General features: G+C 45.6%; 1 protein-coding gene and 1 long non-coding RNA gene across 2 annotated transcripts; one reads left to right on the forward strand and one right to left on the reverse strand.

Annotated features, from left to right (window-relative positions):
• Positions 1 to 728: 728 nt before the first annotated feature.
• LOC137153945 (uncharacterized) lies at positions 729 to 6,719 on the reverse strand. Its single transcript, XR_010919964.1, has 2 exons — positions 6,385 to 6,719; positions 729 to 976 (listed from the first exon to the last, which is right to left on the reverse strand). It is a non-coding gene; the product is annotated as an uncharacterized lncRNA (long non-coding RNA).
• On the forward strand, positions 876 to 19,106 carry LOC137153944 (G-protein coupled receptor 83-like). Its single transcript, XM_067549733.1, has 5 exons — positions 876 to 985; positions 9,237 to 9,743; positions 10,423 to 10,548; positions 11,193 to 11,326; positions 18,512 to 19,106. Exons 2-5 carry the CDS (start codon positions 9,354 to 9,356, stop codon positions 19,104 to 19,106), a joined length of 1,245 nt encoding a protein of 414 aa, XP_067405834.1. The 5' UTR covers positions 876 to 985; positions 9,237 to 9,353.
• The last annotated feature ends 53 nt before the right edge of the window (positions 19,107 to 19,159 follow it).

A 19,159-nucleotide genomic window follows, 5' to 3' on the forward strand; every position in this document is an offset into this window, starting at 1 on the left:
CCAAAATTTTTAGGCCAGGTTCTGTGGTTTTCCTATTGTGTTTCCAAGATTCCCCCCCCACACACACACACGCTTCACAAAACACTGTGCTAACAGCCTACTTAACCCGACCCATCTCCAGATCTCCAAATTGGAATTGAGCTATTTTAAAAACATTTTAGGGAGAGCCTGAGCCTGGTGGCTGTCTGATTTCCCAAGAGGTTGATGCAGGATTGATTTTCCAGACTAATAATACTACCTAGCATGTCATCCATAGATCTCAATGCACCCCACAAAGGAAGGTAAGTATCTTTAGCACAGATGGGGAAACTGAGGCATGAAGAAGTTAATCGACTTGTCTAAAAAACCGGTACAAAAAGTCTATTTGATGTAAGCAACAGCCAGACGCCCTATTGATGGATCTAGAGAAAAACTTAGCTAGAAAGAGGCACAGGCTGGCAGCTAATCAGTCACTGCTCAAGGCAGTCAACCTGCCCCTAGGGCTGCCTCCTGCTTTGCAGGTGTGGCCTCTACACCGCCCCCCTCAGCTGCGCGCTGCAGATCTGCAGTGCCCACGTCTGAGTAACCCTGGTAGCAAACTCCCCTAAGGCTCCTGGGAACCGCCCCGCGCAAGCCCCCCTGGCGTCTCCCTTTCACTCCACGGCCGGCGGGGAGAGTGGGGGCCGAGCCCATTGTTTTGTGAATGAGAGCAGTAATAACCCCTGCCTCTGATTGGCTGCTCAGCGCCGGCTTGTGCCGCACGTGTGGCCCGCTGAGGGGGAGCAGGCGCGAGGCACAATGAGTGAGCGCAACAGGCTGGTCCCCTCCAGCCTGCTGCTGCTGCGGGCGAGCGCGGAGGCTGCGGGCGAAGAGGGCAGAGGGGTGTCCCTAGGATGCAGCGGTCCTCTTGCAAAGTAGCAGGACCAGATGAGAACCGCCCCTCCTGGCCAGGCGGCTGGCTTCTGAAGGAGCTGATGTGTGTCTGGGCGATTTCCCTCTGCAGCAGGTGGGTAAAGAAGCGAAATTAAATATGTAGCAAAGGGAGAACACTGTTTGGCTGCACTTTGCTCCTTGCAGCGGCTCTGTGAGTTTAGCTTCTCTTGCAGTCGAGGGGCATTTTTAATCATACACATTTTAAAAAAACCCAAACGTACAGAGTTTGTGCGCGCCACTCGACTGCAGTTTCTCTGAAGGTTTTGTGCCTGAGTGTGGCTCGGCTGGAATAGTTACGCTGGAGTGCAAGCACTTCACTACATTGTAACATTTTGTGTGAGCGAGAAAGAGAGTGTATGTGACTGGACTGCAAAATATACAGGGTTTTGTGTGTGTGAGAGAGTGTATGTGTCACTAGATTGCAATATTTCCCCTGTGTGAGAATAGTCGATTATTTCTGAAGAGATCCACTGAATAGAAAGCGTTTTATAGGAGTATAGGATCGCTCAGCTCACTCCAGGGCATGGAGATGGAATATATACTTCTTTGCAGATCGCTAAATACCTGGAAATAAAGAGAAGTCCAGCAGACATTGCTGTCATTTTTGTAGGATTTCTCGTGCTGCCCTTATTTTTCTAATTTAGTTGAGACACTTTATGACAGGACTTAAGGAAATTGCCTTTTAAAGCTGACATGTGGCAATTCTTGGGGATTTCTGTACAAAACTAAGCCAATAAGTGGATGGCAGAATGAGAAATAAATTAAAGACAAGGTAATTTGTTCTAGTTAATTGGATTTTGCCTGTATTCTATGGATAATTTGTACTTATCAGTATTTACTTGTAAATACTTGTATTTACTTGTATTTATCAGTAAATTTTATTAAATAGTTTTTGCTCTTTAGCCTCGGTTGAAAAAGCAAGGGAGGAACAGCCTCAGTAATGCTGATTTATGTTCAGAATGGGATTTAATTGGCAGGTTATGGTTGTGAAGACGTCTGTTAAATAGAAGATGTTTTTAGACAGCTAAACATATGTTCATTCATCTGTTCAAAAGAGATGGGGCTGCCTCAAAAGAAACATGTAAAAATTTATCTGACGTTATGTCTACTTTGGTTTTCCTCCAGCTAATATATACCTCTATATAATTGAGCTAATGTACAAAAACCTGCTTCTAAGCAAGCTCCTTTCAGACACAAAAAACAAATGTTTCACTTGTGACAGGAGCAAGATCTAGGTTTAGCTTACACACACACACACACACACACACACACACACACACACACACACACACACACACACACACACACACACACACACACACACACACACACACACACACACACACACACACACAGAGTCCATCTACTCCAGCATCCTGTCTCTAACAATGGCCAGTGCCAGATGCGTCAAAGAAAGCTGGAAGAAACTCTGCAATGGCCAATTGGGCTGGGATTTTTCAAGGCACCTGCATGATTTAGGCACCCAAGTGCTACTGCCTGTCAGTGGGGCTCAGGGGCCTAATCACTTGGACACTTTTGAAAATTCCACTCTGCTAGAATAACCTCTCCTCAAGGTAAGTTTCTTCCCAACCTCCATCACTCACAGGAGTCCTGTCAAACATATGGCCTGCAGACCAGATCTGGCCCACATAATGTATGTATGTGACCCGTATGACCTAATCAGATTCTCCAGAAACCCAACTTTCATGTTAAAAAAAAAAAAAAAAAAAAAGTACCTTTTTAATATTTTTTAGTTCCAAATGTGAAACCAGTGTAAATTGACACAGTGATGTCTGCCTGAAATGGCAGACAGCCTGATACAATAGCTCTGAGGGGTGTGAACCAACACACTCCCCATTCATCTAATTGACACATCAGCTATAAAGCTGCATGATGATTCTTCAGTATCAATGGTAACATCTCCGCCGCAGGTAATTCTAGCAGATAGAACGGAAAAAGGGGGTGGGGGACTGATGTGTTAGAGAACCTGGGAATTGCTGCAGGAAAGGAAATGCAAAGGAAGGAGATTCTCAAAGACAGGGGAAGGGGAAAGGAGGATGGAGATGGGTCAGGCATAGTGGTGGTCTAAAGGGGAGCAGCATAATGCTGAATGGGACAACAAGGGATTGACTAAATTAAAGTTGATACATGAAGGCTGTATCTCCCCTTGATCTCTGTGCAACTCTCCTCCACCCCCTAGCCAGTATCAGAGGAAATATGCTGTGCATTGATGAGAGTATGGAATCCGGAATGTATATCTTCCCCACAGCCCTTCATTGAGCATGGAATCCAGCCCTCTCCACCAAATGAACTTGGCTTCCTGGCCTCAGATTGGTTTATGCCCTGAAGCTGAGGGCTTATATCCTTTCCACACACTTTAAAAATTCTTACTTCATGTAAGTCTGGATATTCTCATTATCCACCTAGATGCCCAGTGCTTTTAGAATCCTGCTAGTCTCTTGGCCTCAAAGATATCCTGTTGCATGATTTTCATAGGCTATGTCGCACTGTCTGAATGAGGGGAGCCCTTGGGGTGTATTCAGGAGCTCTGATTACTCCTTTCTACACCAGTCTCACGTTGGGGGTGTCATGCTGGGTAGATGGGGGGGAGGGGAAGAGCATTTGTTATATTGTTTGACATCAGTATGTCAAAATCATAATAATTCACGTAAGATAGGCCATGTCAGGTACTATTAGAAAGGATATAATGTGCTGAGTAAGATGACAATACTTATGTTCATGTGTTATAGATGTGAAATGGAAGTTATAGATGTATTTGAGATATCTGTATTTCAAATTGTGCTGGCTGGGACACACCCCAGATAGGATGGCAGCAGGATGATAGCCTGCTTAATGGCCCATTAAGATAGTCATGGATGCAAGGGGCCCAGGAAGAAACTAAAAGTATACCTGAAGAGTTACCAGGATTGGCCCATGTGACTCTGGACTCCATTTTAGTTCCTGTAAGTTTCCACAGGCTGCATGGCCAGGGACAGATGGTATATAAGACCAAACCACAGAAATCATTTTGTCTACTGTCCTGAGCTTTAGCCACCTACTTACCTCTGAATCAAGTCATCTGCAACTGAAGCTATGTAACAAAGGACTGAGACCCATCCAGGTGTTGGATGTATACCAGAGGGAACTATACAAGCCTGCAACTCCACATTTCTTCTAGAAACCTGATGTATGTGGACTTTCAATCATTTGTATGTATTTGATTTGCTTTGACCCTTTAACATTTCTCTTATGGTTTGTTTCTTTCTTTTTGCAATAAACCTTTAGTTTAGTTACTAAAGGATTGGCTGGCAGCGTGGTATTTTAGGTAAGATCCAAACTTGTATTGAACTGGTACTGCGGCTGACTCCTTGGGGTCAGAGGGAACCTTTTTAGTAAAGAGCATAGAGTTTAAATAACTGGTCTCTTTACTGGACATAGTGCTGATTTGGGAGCCAGGAGCTGAAATGCAGTAAAGGGGACTGTGTGTGTTTATATACTGGCTTCTGTGGGGATTCAGAAGCGCAGTTTGTGGCTGGTTGGGAAGTCTGGTTTGAGTGCCACCCACCAGTGCTGGGGGAATCTGCTCCCTTTTTACAGCCCGCCCGGACCGTGGCATTTTCAGGTGGCTACCCGGGGCACAGGATGGGTCACAGGCTAATTGTGCCTTTTGTTTAAAAATTAAAAAAAAACAAAACCAAATCCTCCTTTTCTCTGTTTGAAATCTGCTGTCTTTTAGTTTCATTGAATGCACCCTTGCTCTTGTCATGCAAAAGCACAATACCACCACCACAGTCTAAGGTTAACCACACCCACAGAATTATTTCATTGTTTTTTCTGTTGTTTTATTACTCCTGCCAGACCTTTAGCAACTAAAAGCTCTTGGGCTTCCCCTATAGCCCATCTTTCTCTCTTTGGGTCTGTCTTGTGAACAATTTAACAGGTGGGAAAGTGCTTTCAATGAGCTGTTTTCAGGATTCATGCTTCCCTCAGTTTGTTGGACACTTCCTTCCAAAACGTGTATTTGTATCCATTTGTTTTTATAGACATTAACATTGTCCCAAAAGACTTTCCAGAAACTCAGGAGAAAGGAGAAATATAAAGGGATTAAGAGGGACGACGGGTGTTTCAGACATACAGAGAAAGCCATGCCCTCTTTCCCCGCCAGCACTGTCCACTTTTGTCACTGTTCTGGATCCTTACAGTGCCCCACCACTACATATTGAAGCTGCAGACATATTGTATTGCTGTAGCCTGTTTCCCTGGGGAGGTTCCAGTGTAGCCCTTCGGTGAATCTGCCCCACTGAGGTCCCCCTCTAAGTTTTATGGTTCAGCCACTGGGCTAGTCACCCTCCTCCCTATTAAAAAATAAATGCCACTGAGAACAAGACTGAAGTGGGGCAGTGTCTTTCTAAGCAGCATCAACTTCACTTTATGCTTGTATTAGCTGGCTTCTCTGAATTTCCCTCTTGCTTATGGGTGGGATTTTCAGACTCCATCATTATTACAAGCCCTAATAAGTATGTTGCAGCTCATGCTTGTTGACAAATCCATGGGCCAAACCATTGGCAGAGAATGGGGGGCCAGATTCTCCAGTTCACAAAGGCCTGTTTGTACCATGGCCTCCAAGAGGCTGGAAAAAGACAGTGGGAATTTCCCCTGTATCAGGGAACTCTCTGCTGGCAGAGGTGGCTCTACTGCTTTTCCTAGTAGCTACTTCCCCACCCCATGCAGAAGGGGCAGGCAAGGATGTATTCCAGGAGTGGGACAGGACAGAACAGAGCTCCGCTCCCTCCAGTCCTTCACTAACACGAAATCCCTCAAGTCCCTGCTTAGGGGCCAGGCCCAAGCACAACTCCTCCCCCCACTCCCAACATACATGCTGTACAACCCCTGATTCTGAAAGTTATACAAAGGGAAAATTCTAGCTGAGACTAAAGCACAGCTCCCACCAGCTTGGTCTAAAATAGGCTCTGTCTTGGCTCACCTAGCAAAGCTGCTGCCTATAAAAGACAGGGTCCTGGTTTTCTTTTTGGCTGTGATCATGCATAGGATTCACCCAAGCAGTGTTCTAATGCTGTGCCATGCTACCCAAAATGAATTCTGGGCTCTTAAAAGCCTAGTCCTTGCAGGCCAGTTAAGGAGCTTGCACAAAACCATGACAAATCAGTACAATCCCATGTATTGTCTTAATGCATCCCTCCTCTCCTCCCAGTCTTGGCATCCTGTCTTCCATCATGCAACCTCACATGCTAGAGAGTCTTCCTCGTCTCATCTGCCATGCCCCCTCTTGTTCTTCCTTCACATCCCTCCTTCTAATGCACTTCTTCCAGCAGTCCTTTCCTTCATCAGTAATCCTCACAACCCCTGTATCTTGTCTATTTTAAATCATGTGTTTTTCAGGGCAGGAAACCTCTCCTGTTATGGCCCCCATGCTGCATGGAGCTCTGTGTAGGTGTCACAGGGTATACTCACCGCTAGTGTGTCTCCTCTTGGCCGTTCTGGTGATTAACTCTAGCCAGGCATTACTCCGTCCTCTGGTGGCATCTCTCCCATCTTCCTCTTGCCTTATAAACCCCATCTCACTCCAGGACCTGCAGCCTTCTCTTTGTAACTCAGCCCTCCAGCCAGGTCATCATACACTACTCCCAGAAGGGGGAACACGTAAGGAAGTCTTTCTAGGACAAACCATCCCAGGCAGTCCACTGCCTGGCCTGTCACATCCCCACTAGCTGGCAAGAGAACCTAGGCCTGCCCTCTACTCCAGTTTCTTCAAGAGCCCTTTGGTCAGCAGATGAGGTCTGCACTTCTATTCCTTGTTGCTATTCCCCTGAGCCTTCTCCTACCTTCCTGGCTTCCCCCCTTTATGGGTTTGCCAGCCTCCCACCTCCTTCCACTTGGGGAGTGACTGCAGCTTACTTCCCTGCAGCCTCCTTCTGTTGCCAGCTACCTGGCTGTATACAGGCCCCACCTGTTGTTGGCCAGCTGAGCCTGCTTCCAATTAGTTCCCTGCTCCCTGGCTTCCCCTCCAGGTGCAGCCTGTGGAATTAATTGGTCTCCCTAGGCACTTTAACCCCTTCCAGTCCTGGGTGGGGTGGACACTCAATCACAGTAGGCACGGGGTCAACTTCTGTGGAGCTCCTTGGGTCCATGGTTGTAGAACAGCAAGCAAACACAACGTGCTATCACAGTGATTTCTCTTACTGATAAAAACAGTTCTGGGGGGTGGGATGAGGGTAAGTCAGTGCACTATGCTTATGCTGCACTGAAAGGGGAGGGTGTGCAATAAACAAGAAATATCATCCTCTGGGAACTAACAGAACTTGAGTATTGGGGTACCCCCAGCATTGGCACACAATAGTAGAAATAAAAGACTATGGGTTTGGTCAGGTTGGGGAAAAGGTCAGAAACACTGGGCAATAAATTCTCCTCCCTCAATCCAGCTGGGGGCAACATTTATTGGAAACAACAAAAGAAATACAAAGCTTTAGAATTCTCACTTTCCACAGGCTTTTATTGATTGTATTTGAGATTTACGGTCTGTGTGTGGTAACATTTCTCTTGAACATTTTTCAGTGAATTTAGCGGGTGGTGAAAGATGCCAGATTGGCAAGCCTGCCTCAGGCAGAGTCGCCTATTTATCCTCCGAGCAAATCTAGCACAGTGTAAACTTCCCCCATGAACTGCTTTCACACTGTGCCTCATGGTTGAAATAGAAGGACCACCTAGAAAGGAGAATTATCTATAGAGACTGACTATTTGAATTCACTAAAATCACCACCCATTACATCAGCATGTCTAACTTGGTATATTGTGGCTGGGGCAATGGCTCATCCAGTGAGTGTACAAATTGTTCACTCTACTGCCTCTTATTAGTCCACCTGAAAAAAATATGATGTTTTAGATGTGTGTGTGTGTGTGTGTGTATTGGTGAGTTCCATATGATAATGAATGTAATAATGCACTTTGCACACTTCTCAAATGCTGCTGGTAATAGGTCCGCACTTACAAACCTCAGAGCAGCTTCAAACAGTTACAGCTTTTTAAAAATCCTTCTTTGCACAGCACGGTTTCCTTCTTTGCACAGCAGGTTTCCCTGGCATAACTCTGGTAACAGTTAGGTGACAGGGTTAAAGTACACAGTCTTAGCCTTAGTACCTTTAGAAAACCAGAAACCTTTCCTGCTCAATGGTTTAAGACTTAGCCTTGGAAGTTTGTGAGGTATCACAGTCCTTAAAAGTGTGATATTCAAATGTACAGAAAGCTATTTTAGGAACTTTTCAAAGGTTTCCAAAAGAATGGGTTATAATTTCCCTCTTCCTCTGTGGCCTGTTGATTTGCACTTACAATAGTGAAGTTATCTAGTTTCACAGGCAGATGGACATGCAAAATAACAGTGATGCAACTTTTAAGTAGTCTGTAACACTTCTAAATTACTTGCTCTGTAATGTGTATATATAGCACATACATAATACATGATGATGTGATATAGTTAAGTAACTCCTGCTAGTAACATCTTTATGCCATGCCACTCCTGTTAGTCAACATCATAGAAAACTATTGTTTTCTGCTAACTGCAGGTCAGTTGCCAGAAATACCTAGACCTACCATTAGAAGCAGGCTCAAAAGGTATTAGGAGTTAAGATTTTGAGTCTAGTAGAATGTTCAAGTCCTTCTGTGTCTACATAATTGTTTATTTGCATATGGTATCAATTGGCCTCTAAGTGAAAATACCATTTTTCCATCAAAAGTGAAAGAGTAAAAGCAAAATTCACAACTATTGTGTGGAAGAGAAAATAGCAAAATAGCCTATAATGTTCTTCTGATATAATTCACAGGTTCTGAATACCCTCCGGACAATTATCTTAGTTAGATGAAGAGAACAGCTATTTGTGCCCTTAAACCTGGAAATGGCTGTGCATTTAATTTCAACAGAAAAGAGTAAGGTGGTTGGAAATAAAGAAATGAGGATGAACATAAAAGTATCTCAGAAGGGTGAAGGAACCATAAGTACAGCTGAGAACAAGGAGAGAAGCTGAAGTGGGAGTAGGACAATGCCAAATGCTATCCAAGATTAGCATTGACCCCAGGGGTTATTATAGTTTTGCTTCGTTTAGTTAGTTTTTTTTCTCCACCCTGTCTTAGTGGCTGATGCAATTTTTATCATGCCTGCAGTCCTTCACAACTCCCTTCCACTCTGCACAGCAGAGTTAAACAACACCTACAGCCTTCCTGAATGCACTGGAGAATTTATTGCGCCTTGTAACCGCTCTCCAGCTTTACGTATTAAAAGATGGCTTTACTAATGCTAACTTCATCCCCTCTAGCCTTGTAGAGAAGCACCGTCTCCAAGGTCAAACAATCACGAACTAAGCTTCCTGGAGCTGCAACCCCAGCTGCCTTAAACTGTGCCTGCACTGAGTTTAACCCAGTTGGAAACCACAATGACTCACTCCCTACATCAGTCACTTCCCTGCTTCCTCCAGGAGCCAGGAGTCCTGGAGGAGTTGGACCATAGCTCTTCCTTGGCCAAGCTCATGTCAATCAACCAGGCAGCCAACAGGACAGCATTCAACTGGACAGACAGCCGGATTGTTGAGTGGGAGAAGTTTGCTGAGCTGGCCAAGTACGAACCAGAGTCCCAGAAGCCCAGAGTGAAAGCTCTCCTAATCGTGGCATACTCAGTTATCATCATCATGTCCCTCTTTGGCAACATGCTGGTCTGCCATGTAGTGATCAAGAACAAGAGGATGCACTCAGCCACCAGTCTCTTCATTGTCAACCTGGCTGTGGCCGATATCCTGATCACTCTGCTCAACACTCCGTTCACTCTGGTAAGTGCCACAAGCCGTGCTGCCTTGTCTGCCAAAAACAGAGCTACACATGGGTGTGACCATCCAGCAGAATGCTTCCTCTGATGGCTGCACTCACTCTGTGAATGCTTCTGGGGCTAAGCCTTGAACTGAGCACAGTCGTGGCCCATAGACAGCAGCACTGCCAGGAAAGTAAAAGAGGGGTCTCTTTCCCACTTATCCTCACTGAGTTGTTCCAAATCCAAAATGAGCTCCAAAAACATCACCTTTTAATCCCTGCCATTGAACCTCTAGAGTGCACGTAGGGCTTCCATGTGATATAGAGTGAGTGCTTGTATAGACTCTTCTATTGGAATTATTTTGAGTGTAGACACAAGTGGGGTGTAATTTATAGTCTCACCCCTTTAGAAGGCTCTAAACTAGATGTGGAGCTCCTAGAAGTTACTATTTGGCAAAAATGACTTGCATTTCAGTCTTAACCTTTATAAAGAATTACCAAGTACTTTCAATATCTAAAGTTGACAGTAGTTTTTTTGGGCTCCAAATGAAACCTGCCCTAAGTGACAGAGGGCACCATAAGGCTATCTATGTTCTTGAGCTCTCCAGATGCAGTCCCAATAGTGCCTCTATTTGTTTGGCTCAGGTACATGAACCAATTTGCCCTGCTGATGGTTTTGCTGGTGTGTTACGTTCCCTGCAGGTTCGGTTTGTGAACAGCACATGGGTCTTTGGAAAGGCCATGTGTCATATCAGTCGCTTCGTGCAGTACTGCTCTCTTCATGTCTCCACACTGACCCTGACAGCCATAGCCCTGGACAGACATCAGGTACAGACTCCCCAGACTTGGGCAAGATTCCTTTGGCACAGATGTACAAATCAGTGGTATCCCCTATCTGACCTTGGGCAAGCAAAGAACTGAAATAAGACAGGGTGTCACAAAACAGCACTAAGGGGGCATGATCAGAGCTGTGAGGGGAGTTTGCACAGCATTTGCCTGTGTTGTTCTGGTGTACAGCCACTGGTAGTCAGTCTGTCACTTTTATGAAGCACTATATTCATTACAAAATATATAGAGAAAAAATAGGGACATTGTCAAAAAAATAAAGAGATCAGCTCACCTTGTGTGAAAATTCTAATTACCCAAGCCCGATGTGCTCTGTTGCCTAAATGACAGTGTGAGGCATTTCATAATTTGATTTATTTAAAATGAACATCCTCTGAAGTGAAGATAATCTTACACAATTGTCACTGCTCAGTTATGGTTTAAGGTAGGGCTGATTCTCAAGACTAACCAGAGAAAGTTGACTCGAAGGTACTCTTTGATACCAGTTGTAAAATTCCATGTTTTAGTTTTCTCTAGATCACTCTAATACGTTATGCATTTCTCTAAGCATTCAGTGATTATGGGTAACAACTAAGGGATTTTGTTTTTCCAGTGAGATGACAGTCACTGTGAAGTCTCTGTTGCAGGTTATTCTGAACCCACTAAAACAAAGGATGTCGCTAACACGAGGAGTACTGAGCATTGCTGTTATCTGGCTGCTTGCAACCTGCTTCTCCCTGCCCCATGCCATCTATCAGAAGCTTTTCCAGTACAACTACAGGTAAGTTGCTTCTCTGCCCCCATGGCACTTTACACAGTAAATTAGAAGAATCACTTGCCTCACCACTGAAATGTAGTTATTTCTTCAGGTGAGAAGCCGCAGCCGATATAAAGCATTATAGTTTAGCACAGGAAGTGAAGATCACTGTGTCCAATTGACAATGCACAGGGAGTTTTACATAGACAGAATGATCCAGATTCTCAAAGGTATTTAGGCACTGAACTACCATTGATGTTAATGGTTGTTAGGCATCTAAATACCTTTGAGGATCTGGGCCAATGTGATTACCCAACATGGAGTTTGGTCAAGACACCTGGTCCACTGTGAAACTGGGGCCTTTGGAACTTTAGTGAACACACGTGCTCAAGGCCTTGGTTTTCTATCATCTCTAAAAGACTTAGAACTACTGTGTGGTTTCTCTCAGCACTAGATTTGCTGCTGGAGGGCTGTTTATTATCTAGAGTGCAACTGTTTTTCCCCCATTCACTTTCTGCTCATAAACAAGCTGCTCCTGCCATCCCACAGAACCCTATATTCTTGTGAAGGAAACAGGAATCACACTTTCAAAAACCCAGCACACATGCCCGGTACTGTCATAAGCAGGGCTGTACATGTCTAAGTTATGCACAGAGGTAGCTGGGGTCACTGCCTTACACAATAAAGGCTTCCTTGCTGATCAACGGGAGCAAACCTCAGCAGGCTGAGCCACAGTAGCTGAGATCATCTCACTTCAGCTTCTTTGGTTTTATTTGTTTGATAAATCTAAACGAGAGGAGCCTTTCTGAACACTTTAGGCACCTCTGACAAATACTTAAACACAATAAACCAAAATAGAAACAGCAGCACCAGTGTAACACATGGCGATGCTTTTTAAGCAGGTCTGGTGATTCTGCAGGAGAATAAAACCTTTCTTCTGAAGGTTTGCCACTTTGCTTTGGTGCTTTTATGGTGAAGAGTGCTGTCTGATTGGCAAACATCAGGAAGACCAAGTGAAACATCACACTCAGAGGAAGAGTCACAAAGTTCAACAAGAAGGAAAAATCTCTGAGGTAGACTTTGGCATAACAGAATCAATACATTTCCCTTCTCGCTTCATTGGGGGGGTGGCTGAGTTCAAGGACAGCTATATTGCATCCAATTTCAAAATAGTTATCTTGTCTGCCCAGAGGAAGCCTAGACCCAGCAGTTGCCTCTTCTTAGTAAAGCCTTAAACCACTCCTTCTCCCATTATATGAGATCTCTTCGGGCCCCACTGCCCACAAAATAGCATGGATCAGTGCCAGCAAAAGGCATGTAAATCAAACTCAGGGTGACACCTGCAATATAGCCAACACAGATGAGCAGAGGGCTTGGGACAAAGCTGTGGCTTTAGGATCCTGACATCAAAACATTGTATCATGGCAGCAGGATGTGGTGATGGCTCCAGGGATGACAGTGTTCGGGGGCAGGGCCAAGATCATAGGTAAGACTTTGACAGCAAGCTTGTGGCACCAGCTAATACAACTCTCTCTTCCTGACCAGTAAGAAAGAAGGTCTCTTTGGGATGGATGCAGCCATGTATGATGCATCAAAATAAACCAGGTTCCCCCAATGTTCTCATTCAGTACTGCTGGTCAGTAAATATTAAGTTAAAACTTTTTGGAACAACGTGTCTGAAGTGGATTTCCTTAGGAAATACCTTGCGGTGAAAGAAATGCAAATTTTTCCCCTCCGAAGTCAGCCTTTTGAAGATACGCCCTGGGGAGAGAGACCGTTTGTATACTTACTACCTGCTTCTGGAAACTCCAGGTGAAAGACTTCTGAACTGTATAAAAAGGGAACTGAATGTGTTGTGAGTGGACTTGTGAGCTGAAGCTCCGGTGAACTTGTAAGCACAAGGATGCCCTAGGGTGGGATATTAAAAGATGTACTTGTCAGAGCCCATGTGAGAGTTAGGATGAACTCTGGTAAGCTTATTACGTCCTTTTATTGATTTTAATGTTTTCTCTACAATGCTTTGTGCGTTAAGAATAAAGTAGGCTTGCTTAGAAAGAACTGTGTGGCAGCTTATGGGCTGTAGCAATTACAGTGTTATCCATCTCTGAAGAGAGAGCAAGCCTGTGTCTTAAGGCAGCCTCTCTGTGCTGGGAATGACACAGTGAAGGCAAGGGAACTGTCCGGCCTGGGAAAACCCTGGTCAGAAGAGAGAGAGAGAGGCAACACCCTGGGGAGCTGGAAGCAGAGAGTGTGCCCCCTGGCTGGACCACTGAGGGGGAAAGGGGAATCCAAAGTGCAATTGCCCTAAACTGTGACAGTCCTTTCTGGTCTTAAATTCTCTGACTGCCTTGAAGTCTGCTTTCTCCATTTTCATCTATTTCCCTATTATCAAAAGTTTCCAAGTCCTAAAAATCCAAAATCCTTCTAGTTACCTACCTGATATTTGTCAGCTCCCTCAAGGATTGCAGTCACCCCTCATTGACAGTTGTCTGTTCTGGAGGGTCTTATATTAATGGCATAATAGTCAGTGCAGGAGGTTGACAACAGGATATTAAAGATATTAATCAAACTGTGGAGAATAAAGTTGTTTGACAGGGATTAAGAAGTCTGCATTGACTGCAGTTTAGTATATAGACAAAGGGAGGAAGAGGACAGGCAGGGAGAGACAAAGCAGAAGGAGAGATACAGAAAAAGATGGGTCTAAAACACCCACAGGAAGTAAATGAGTGCGTCACCACCTCCCTTAATATTTCATCAATTCCAGCAACACGTACTTTTTTGGGGTTATGGAACTGTCAGTCTTTTCCAGTGTGGGAGAGGGGAACACTGAAAAATAGTTTGGCTTATATTAATAGATAGTTGGCTAACAGGCAACACCTGTGAGCTTGGGGGAGACTAGGGAGTCATTAGGTGGAGTGGAGCCCACATCTTGGGATATTACAGACACCCATGCCTACATTCTGTTTGTACCTTTGGTGTGCGTGGGAGGGTGGGGGGGGAGGGGGAGGGGGAGAGATGAGTCCGAGGGGTTTTAGTGTTTCTAAGAATGGTCTGATCCCCGGGGCTTTGTTCTTGTTATTCTTGTCAACATTCTGCATGAGCCTCTGGAACTCTCTTTTCTTTACAGTTGCTTGCTTTAAGCCAGCCTTTGACATCTTGTTTATAAAAAATGGGCTGTAAGAGTTTCTCTTGGCCTTATTGAGGGGATGTGAGGACCCATCTCATGCCATGACAAACAAAATTGCCTGTTTCTCAGCAACGGCGTCCAAGAGAAGATTTCAGTTTCCATGAAAAGGGATTTCTTGTTTAGAATAATGCAACACTTCAGAAAATAAACCACACAAAACATGTCATTCACTCTGGATGCTAGGAACATGGACCTCAATACAAGAGAGAGAGCATCATGACGACAAAAAAAACCCAATAGGATACAAGGACCTTTTCTGAAATGCTGCTCTCCTTGGTTAGGATGAAAACCTAAAAGAATAAGATACCCACCATCTTCTACTTTATGGGAACACTGGGATCATCATAATGCAACTAACTAATGACCCATCTGCTGTGAAATTCCATCTCCAACAGTGGCCAGTGCTGGATGCTTCAGAGGGAAGTATAAATGTCCTAGCATGCAGTACTATGCTGTGAGGCAAAAAATTAATCCTGACATCAGTTAGTAATCAGTTTGCACCATGCATCACCAATATCGCTTTTATCTTAGCTAATGTAACAGCAGATAGTATTATTAAGCACGATAATAATATTCATGCTAATTTACATAGGAGGACTGATATCTTAACAGTATGGGCCAAATTAATTCTTGGTGTGGCCGCATTAGCCTCCTGTATCAGTTACCGCTTCTATAAAATGGTAATGATGTTTACCCAGTTTTGCCAAGCACTTTGAAAGTGATGGGAAAAGAGGCTTATAAAAGTGTAAAATATTATTAAACAGAATTACAATACAGGGATAATTATATTTATATAACACAGATGGATTATGAGAGAAGTTGATTAATATCTGCAAAGTGCTTGGAGATCATTGGTTCGAATGCCTTAGAGAAGTAGCTTTTGTTGCTTTTCTGCAACCCTTCCTAGACATACTACAATCAAAATTGTACAGCACTCCTTCCGTCTGTGCATGTATGCATACACACAGACACACTATTTTTACACTTCTACATACCTCATATCCAGTTTCATAATCTGTCCTCCCTGGTTAGCCTTTTTCTCCTCCTATTAATTATCATCTGCTATTTTACAGCACCTGTAAGTGCAAGATGCTTGACAGACAAGTCATGTTTTCTGCCCGAAGGAGCTCAAAACAAGACACAAGTAGCACATACATTACGTAACCTTCAGTTCACTTCATTGCCCTTCTCCAGTTCCTAAAAAAACCCCACAATTCCCACAGAAAAGCAGCTGGAGACCCTGAGTTCAGTCTTTAAGGTTTTTCTGCAAGGATTGCACAGGGTCAGCCTCCCCACATTCAAGTCCCAAAAAAGAACAAAAGGAATTAACTTAATTAAGTACCAACTTTATAAAATCTTATGATAAAGAAACATATTAGTAATAACTTAATTTTTATAACCCACATACATAAAGCAAATTAAATCTAAACAGGTCAGTCTCCACAGAAACACAGTGAGAAGAAATTCACAGTTCCCAAAAGCTTATGCTGAATTCATCTGAATCTCAGTTTGAGTCTTTGATCACCAAATCTATACAGGCTGCTGAGTGAAAAGCAACATCTTAACTCCACTCGCTTGTTGGAATCTTCTGCTGGAATCCATGCAGACTCTTCCTCTGCTGCAATCACTGTTAGCCAGTCAGCCAACGGATTAACCAACCACTCAGTTAAGTATATAGATTTTTTATAAGAAAAATACAAAACTGAGAAATAGCAAAATAAATGACTCCCCATTATTACATTTAAAGACGACTTGGTGAATCAGACTAGTTGAGGCAATTTAACTAAAACATTTTGGCTAAAATCAAAGTATACAATTAAAATAAAATAAATTATGTTCCCTTTCTATAATTAACACTGCCAGGGCTTCCCTGTTGGAGGGTTAACAGTATCACTAACCTGCTGCAAAATGCTTCAGACTTAGGGAAAACAGCCTGTTTTCTGCACCCAGGATTATCTTCTCCCAGCCCACACAGGGCATGTGGCCTTTGTAAAGCAGCTGCCCTGACTGCTTGCCCTCATGGAGTCCGAGTCCAGCAATAGGGAACCTATTGAGCAAACCCAAGACTACCACACCCAATTCTGGAAACTTTTGGATGTGGAGTGCTAATTGTGCATCTGCCTAGCAACAATCCTACCCACCCTTTTAAAGAGATATCTCTCTATTAGGCACATGGGTTCCACGTATACGCAAACATGAGAGGGGGATATGGGGAAGGGAGGAGGAAAGTGTCACAAATACAAGGCTAGGGGTCATTAACATTTCCTTCAATATCCTCCTGTAGAGGATCCCCTGTAGGGGGCGACACCGGTGGTCCTCTCTCAGTGTCAATCTCCGAGGGAGGCCACACTTCCCGGTGCCTACGCCCTTCGGGGAGTTCCACTTAAAGGGGCCATCTCCAGCCCTTAGTAGGGGGCAATTGTCTCTTGCCCTCACAGGGCGGGCAAACACTCTATGGCCTGACCCTCAGCCAGGGATGGGCCAGCAGCAGGAATCAGCTTTTGATCCTCAGCGGGACGAGGCAATGGTCTCCAGGCTAGCCCTTCAGCAGAGCAGGCCAGAAAGGGGAGGAAACAATCTCTAGCCCCATAGGGGTGAGGAAACAGCCTTAGGCCTAGCCCCCTGGCAGGGCAGGCCGGCACTGGGGGGGACACAGTCTCAAGTCCTTGGCAGCGTGAGTAAGCAGTCTCCGGCCCGGCCCTTCTGTAGGGCAGGCAGTCACACACAGTCTCGAGCCCTTGGCAGGGCAAGGAGCAGTCTATAGCCCGAGTGGGCGAGGAAATGATCCAAGGCCATGGCCCTTAGGCAGGGTAGGGCAGGGCAGAGGAGCAGCAGTCTCTAGCCCTTCGCAGGCTGGGTAGCAGTTTATACCCGGCCCTTCGGCAGGGCGTGGCTGGCAGTAAGGGACAGGCTCTGACCCTCAACAGGCATTCACCCAGGTCGGGGCAGGAAGGAGGGAGGGGGACGCAGACCCACCCGTCTCCATTGCGTCCCAGCTCAGGGCCCTGTCAGTAACGGGGTGTCCCATCACTGGGTCAGCGGGGCTCCGGCCGAAACACACTGACTCACAGCGAGTGCAAGCTCAGCCGGACCATAGTCGGCTTCCCTGGGCTTCTTCCTCCCACCCTCTCCCTAGAGTACCTGTGGCCAGTCATCTCCCTCTGCGTCGCTGGGGTAGATGGCGAGCAGGAGTCCCACGAGTCCCTCACCGTTGACCGGTGGCAGGTCCGGAAACTGTTCAGGGTCCCCTGCGGAGGGCAGTTCCTCTAGGTCCCAGGGTCCGCATGTCCCTTCGGGCTCACCAGGGTTTGGTAGCTCGGGCAGGTCCTCAGGGCCCCAGGCAGTAGGCAGCTCCGGCAGCTCCTCCTCTGGGTCATAGGATCCGGGGGTCTCCTTCAGCTCATCCGGCTCAGGCAGCTCCTCCAGTTCCTCAGGGTCCCACACTGTGGGTAGATCCGGCAGCTTCTCCTCTGGGTTGTAGCAGTTGAGTGTGGCCATACACTCGAGCACCAAGGGAGAGGTGTCCTTCTCCCTCCAGCGCTGGGCTCTGACTGAGCGGGCAGGCCTGGGTATAGGCCTAGCCCCGCCTACTTACTTCTGGTCAGCTGTTGCCTTCCTGGGTTCCAACCCCCAGGGGGGGTTTTGGTTCTCCCTCTGTGTCAATCTCCAAGGGAGGCCACACCTCCCCACTACACCTCCAAAGGGAAAAACGTTAGTTACTATGAGCCAAGTTCTGCCATCCTTTACAGCTGGTAGTACTTTACTATGGGAGTAGTCACATTGTTTGCAGTGAGGCTCCTTGCACATTAAGGTATGGTCCAGTGTACACAAGGATAGCAGATTTGGGTCCTATGGAAGCAGTGGTGCCAATACTACAGACAAAGCTCGGTGATGTCCACAAGTGCAGTGTACAGGCCATTTATATTGTGGTCTGAAAGTCCCACAGTGGTTTGGGAAACGCAGGAATTTGCATGAAGGTTTTTGTGGCCACATACTATATGAATACTTTTTTGTTTTCAAAGGGAAGCTACAGTCCGGAGTTTGTGTCTTCCTGATTTTCCTGAGCCTGCAGAGCTGGTTTGGAAATACTTGGACCTTTCCACCTTCCTCCTCCTCTACCTCTTGCCCCTTCTCATCATCACCATCACCTACACACGCCTGGCCAAGAAGCTGTGGCTGCGCAATGCCATTGGGGACATCACCACACAGCAGTACATCACCCACCACAAGAACAAGAAGAAGAGCATCAAGATGCTGGTGTTGGTTGTGGTGGTCTTTGCTGTCTGCTGGTTCCCACTCAACTGTTATGTAGTGCTCATCTCCAGCCTGGGCATCAAGACCAAAAATTCCCTCTATTTTGCATTGCACTGGTTCGCCATGAGCAGCACTTGCTATAACCCCTTCATCTACTGCTGGCTGAATGAGAGCTTCCGCTCAGAGCTCAAGTCCTTACTCAGCATGTGCCAGAAAGTGCCACAAACACAGGACAACGCGTTGCCAGCTGTGATCACAACCTGTCGAGAGGCATGGATAGAGCAAGCCACGTACAAGCAGAGGCCTTCCTCACAGAGCATTCGCTCCACCACAAACGTGCAGACAGTCAACACAGATTTGTGAGGTGGAGAGTCAAGGTGGGTTCAAAAGATTTGGTGGCAAAGGGCATTGTTTAT

The sequence above is a fragment of the Emydura macquarii genome, unplaced genomic scaffold (assembly GCF_026122565.2).
Source record: "Emydura macquarii macquarii isolate MOO-44397 ecotype Brisbane River unplaced genomic scaffold, CSIRO-AGI_Emac_v2 contig_1253, whole genome shotgun sequence".
Lineage (NCBI taxonomy): Eukaryota > Metazoa > Chordata > Testudines > Chelidae > Emydura > Emydura macquarii.

Bases quoted from the DNA above. Each gene is read 5' to 3' on its own strand.
- LOC137153944 (XM_067549733.1), top strand. From the start codon at position 9,354: ATGACTCACTCCCTACATCAGTCACTTCCCTGCTTCCTCCAGGAGCCA. The intron at 9,744-10,422 runs GTAAGTGCCACA...CGTTCCCTGCAG, and splicing joins TCAACACTCCGTTCACTCTG to GTTCGGTTTGTGAACAGCAC. The intron at 11,327-18,511 runs GTAAGTTGCTTC...TTGTTTTCAAAG, and splicing joins CTTTTCCAGTACAACTACAG to GGAAGCTACAGTCCGGAGTT.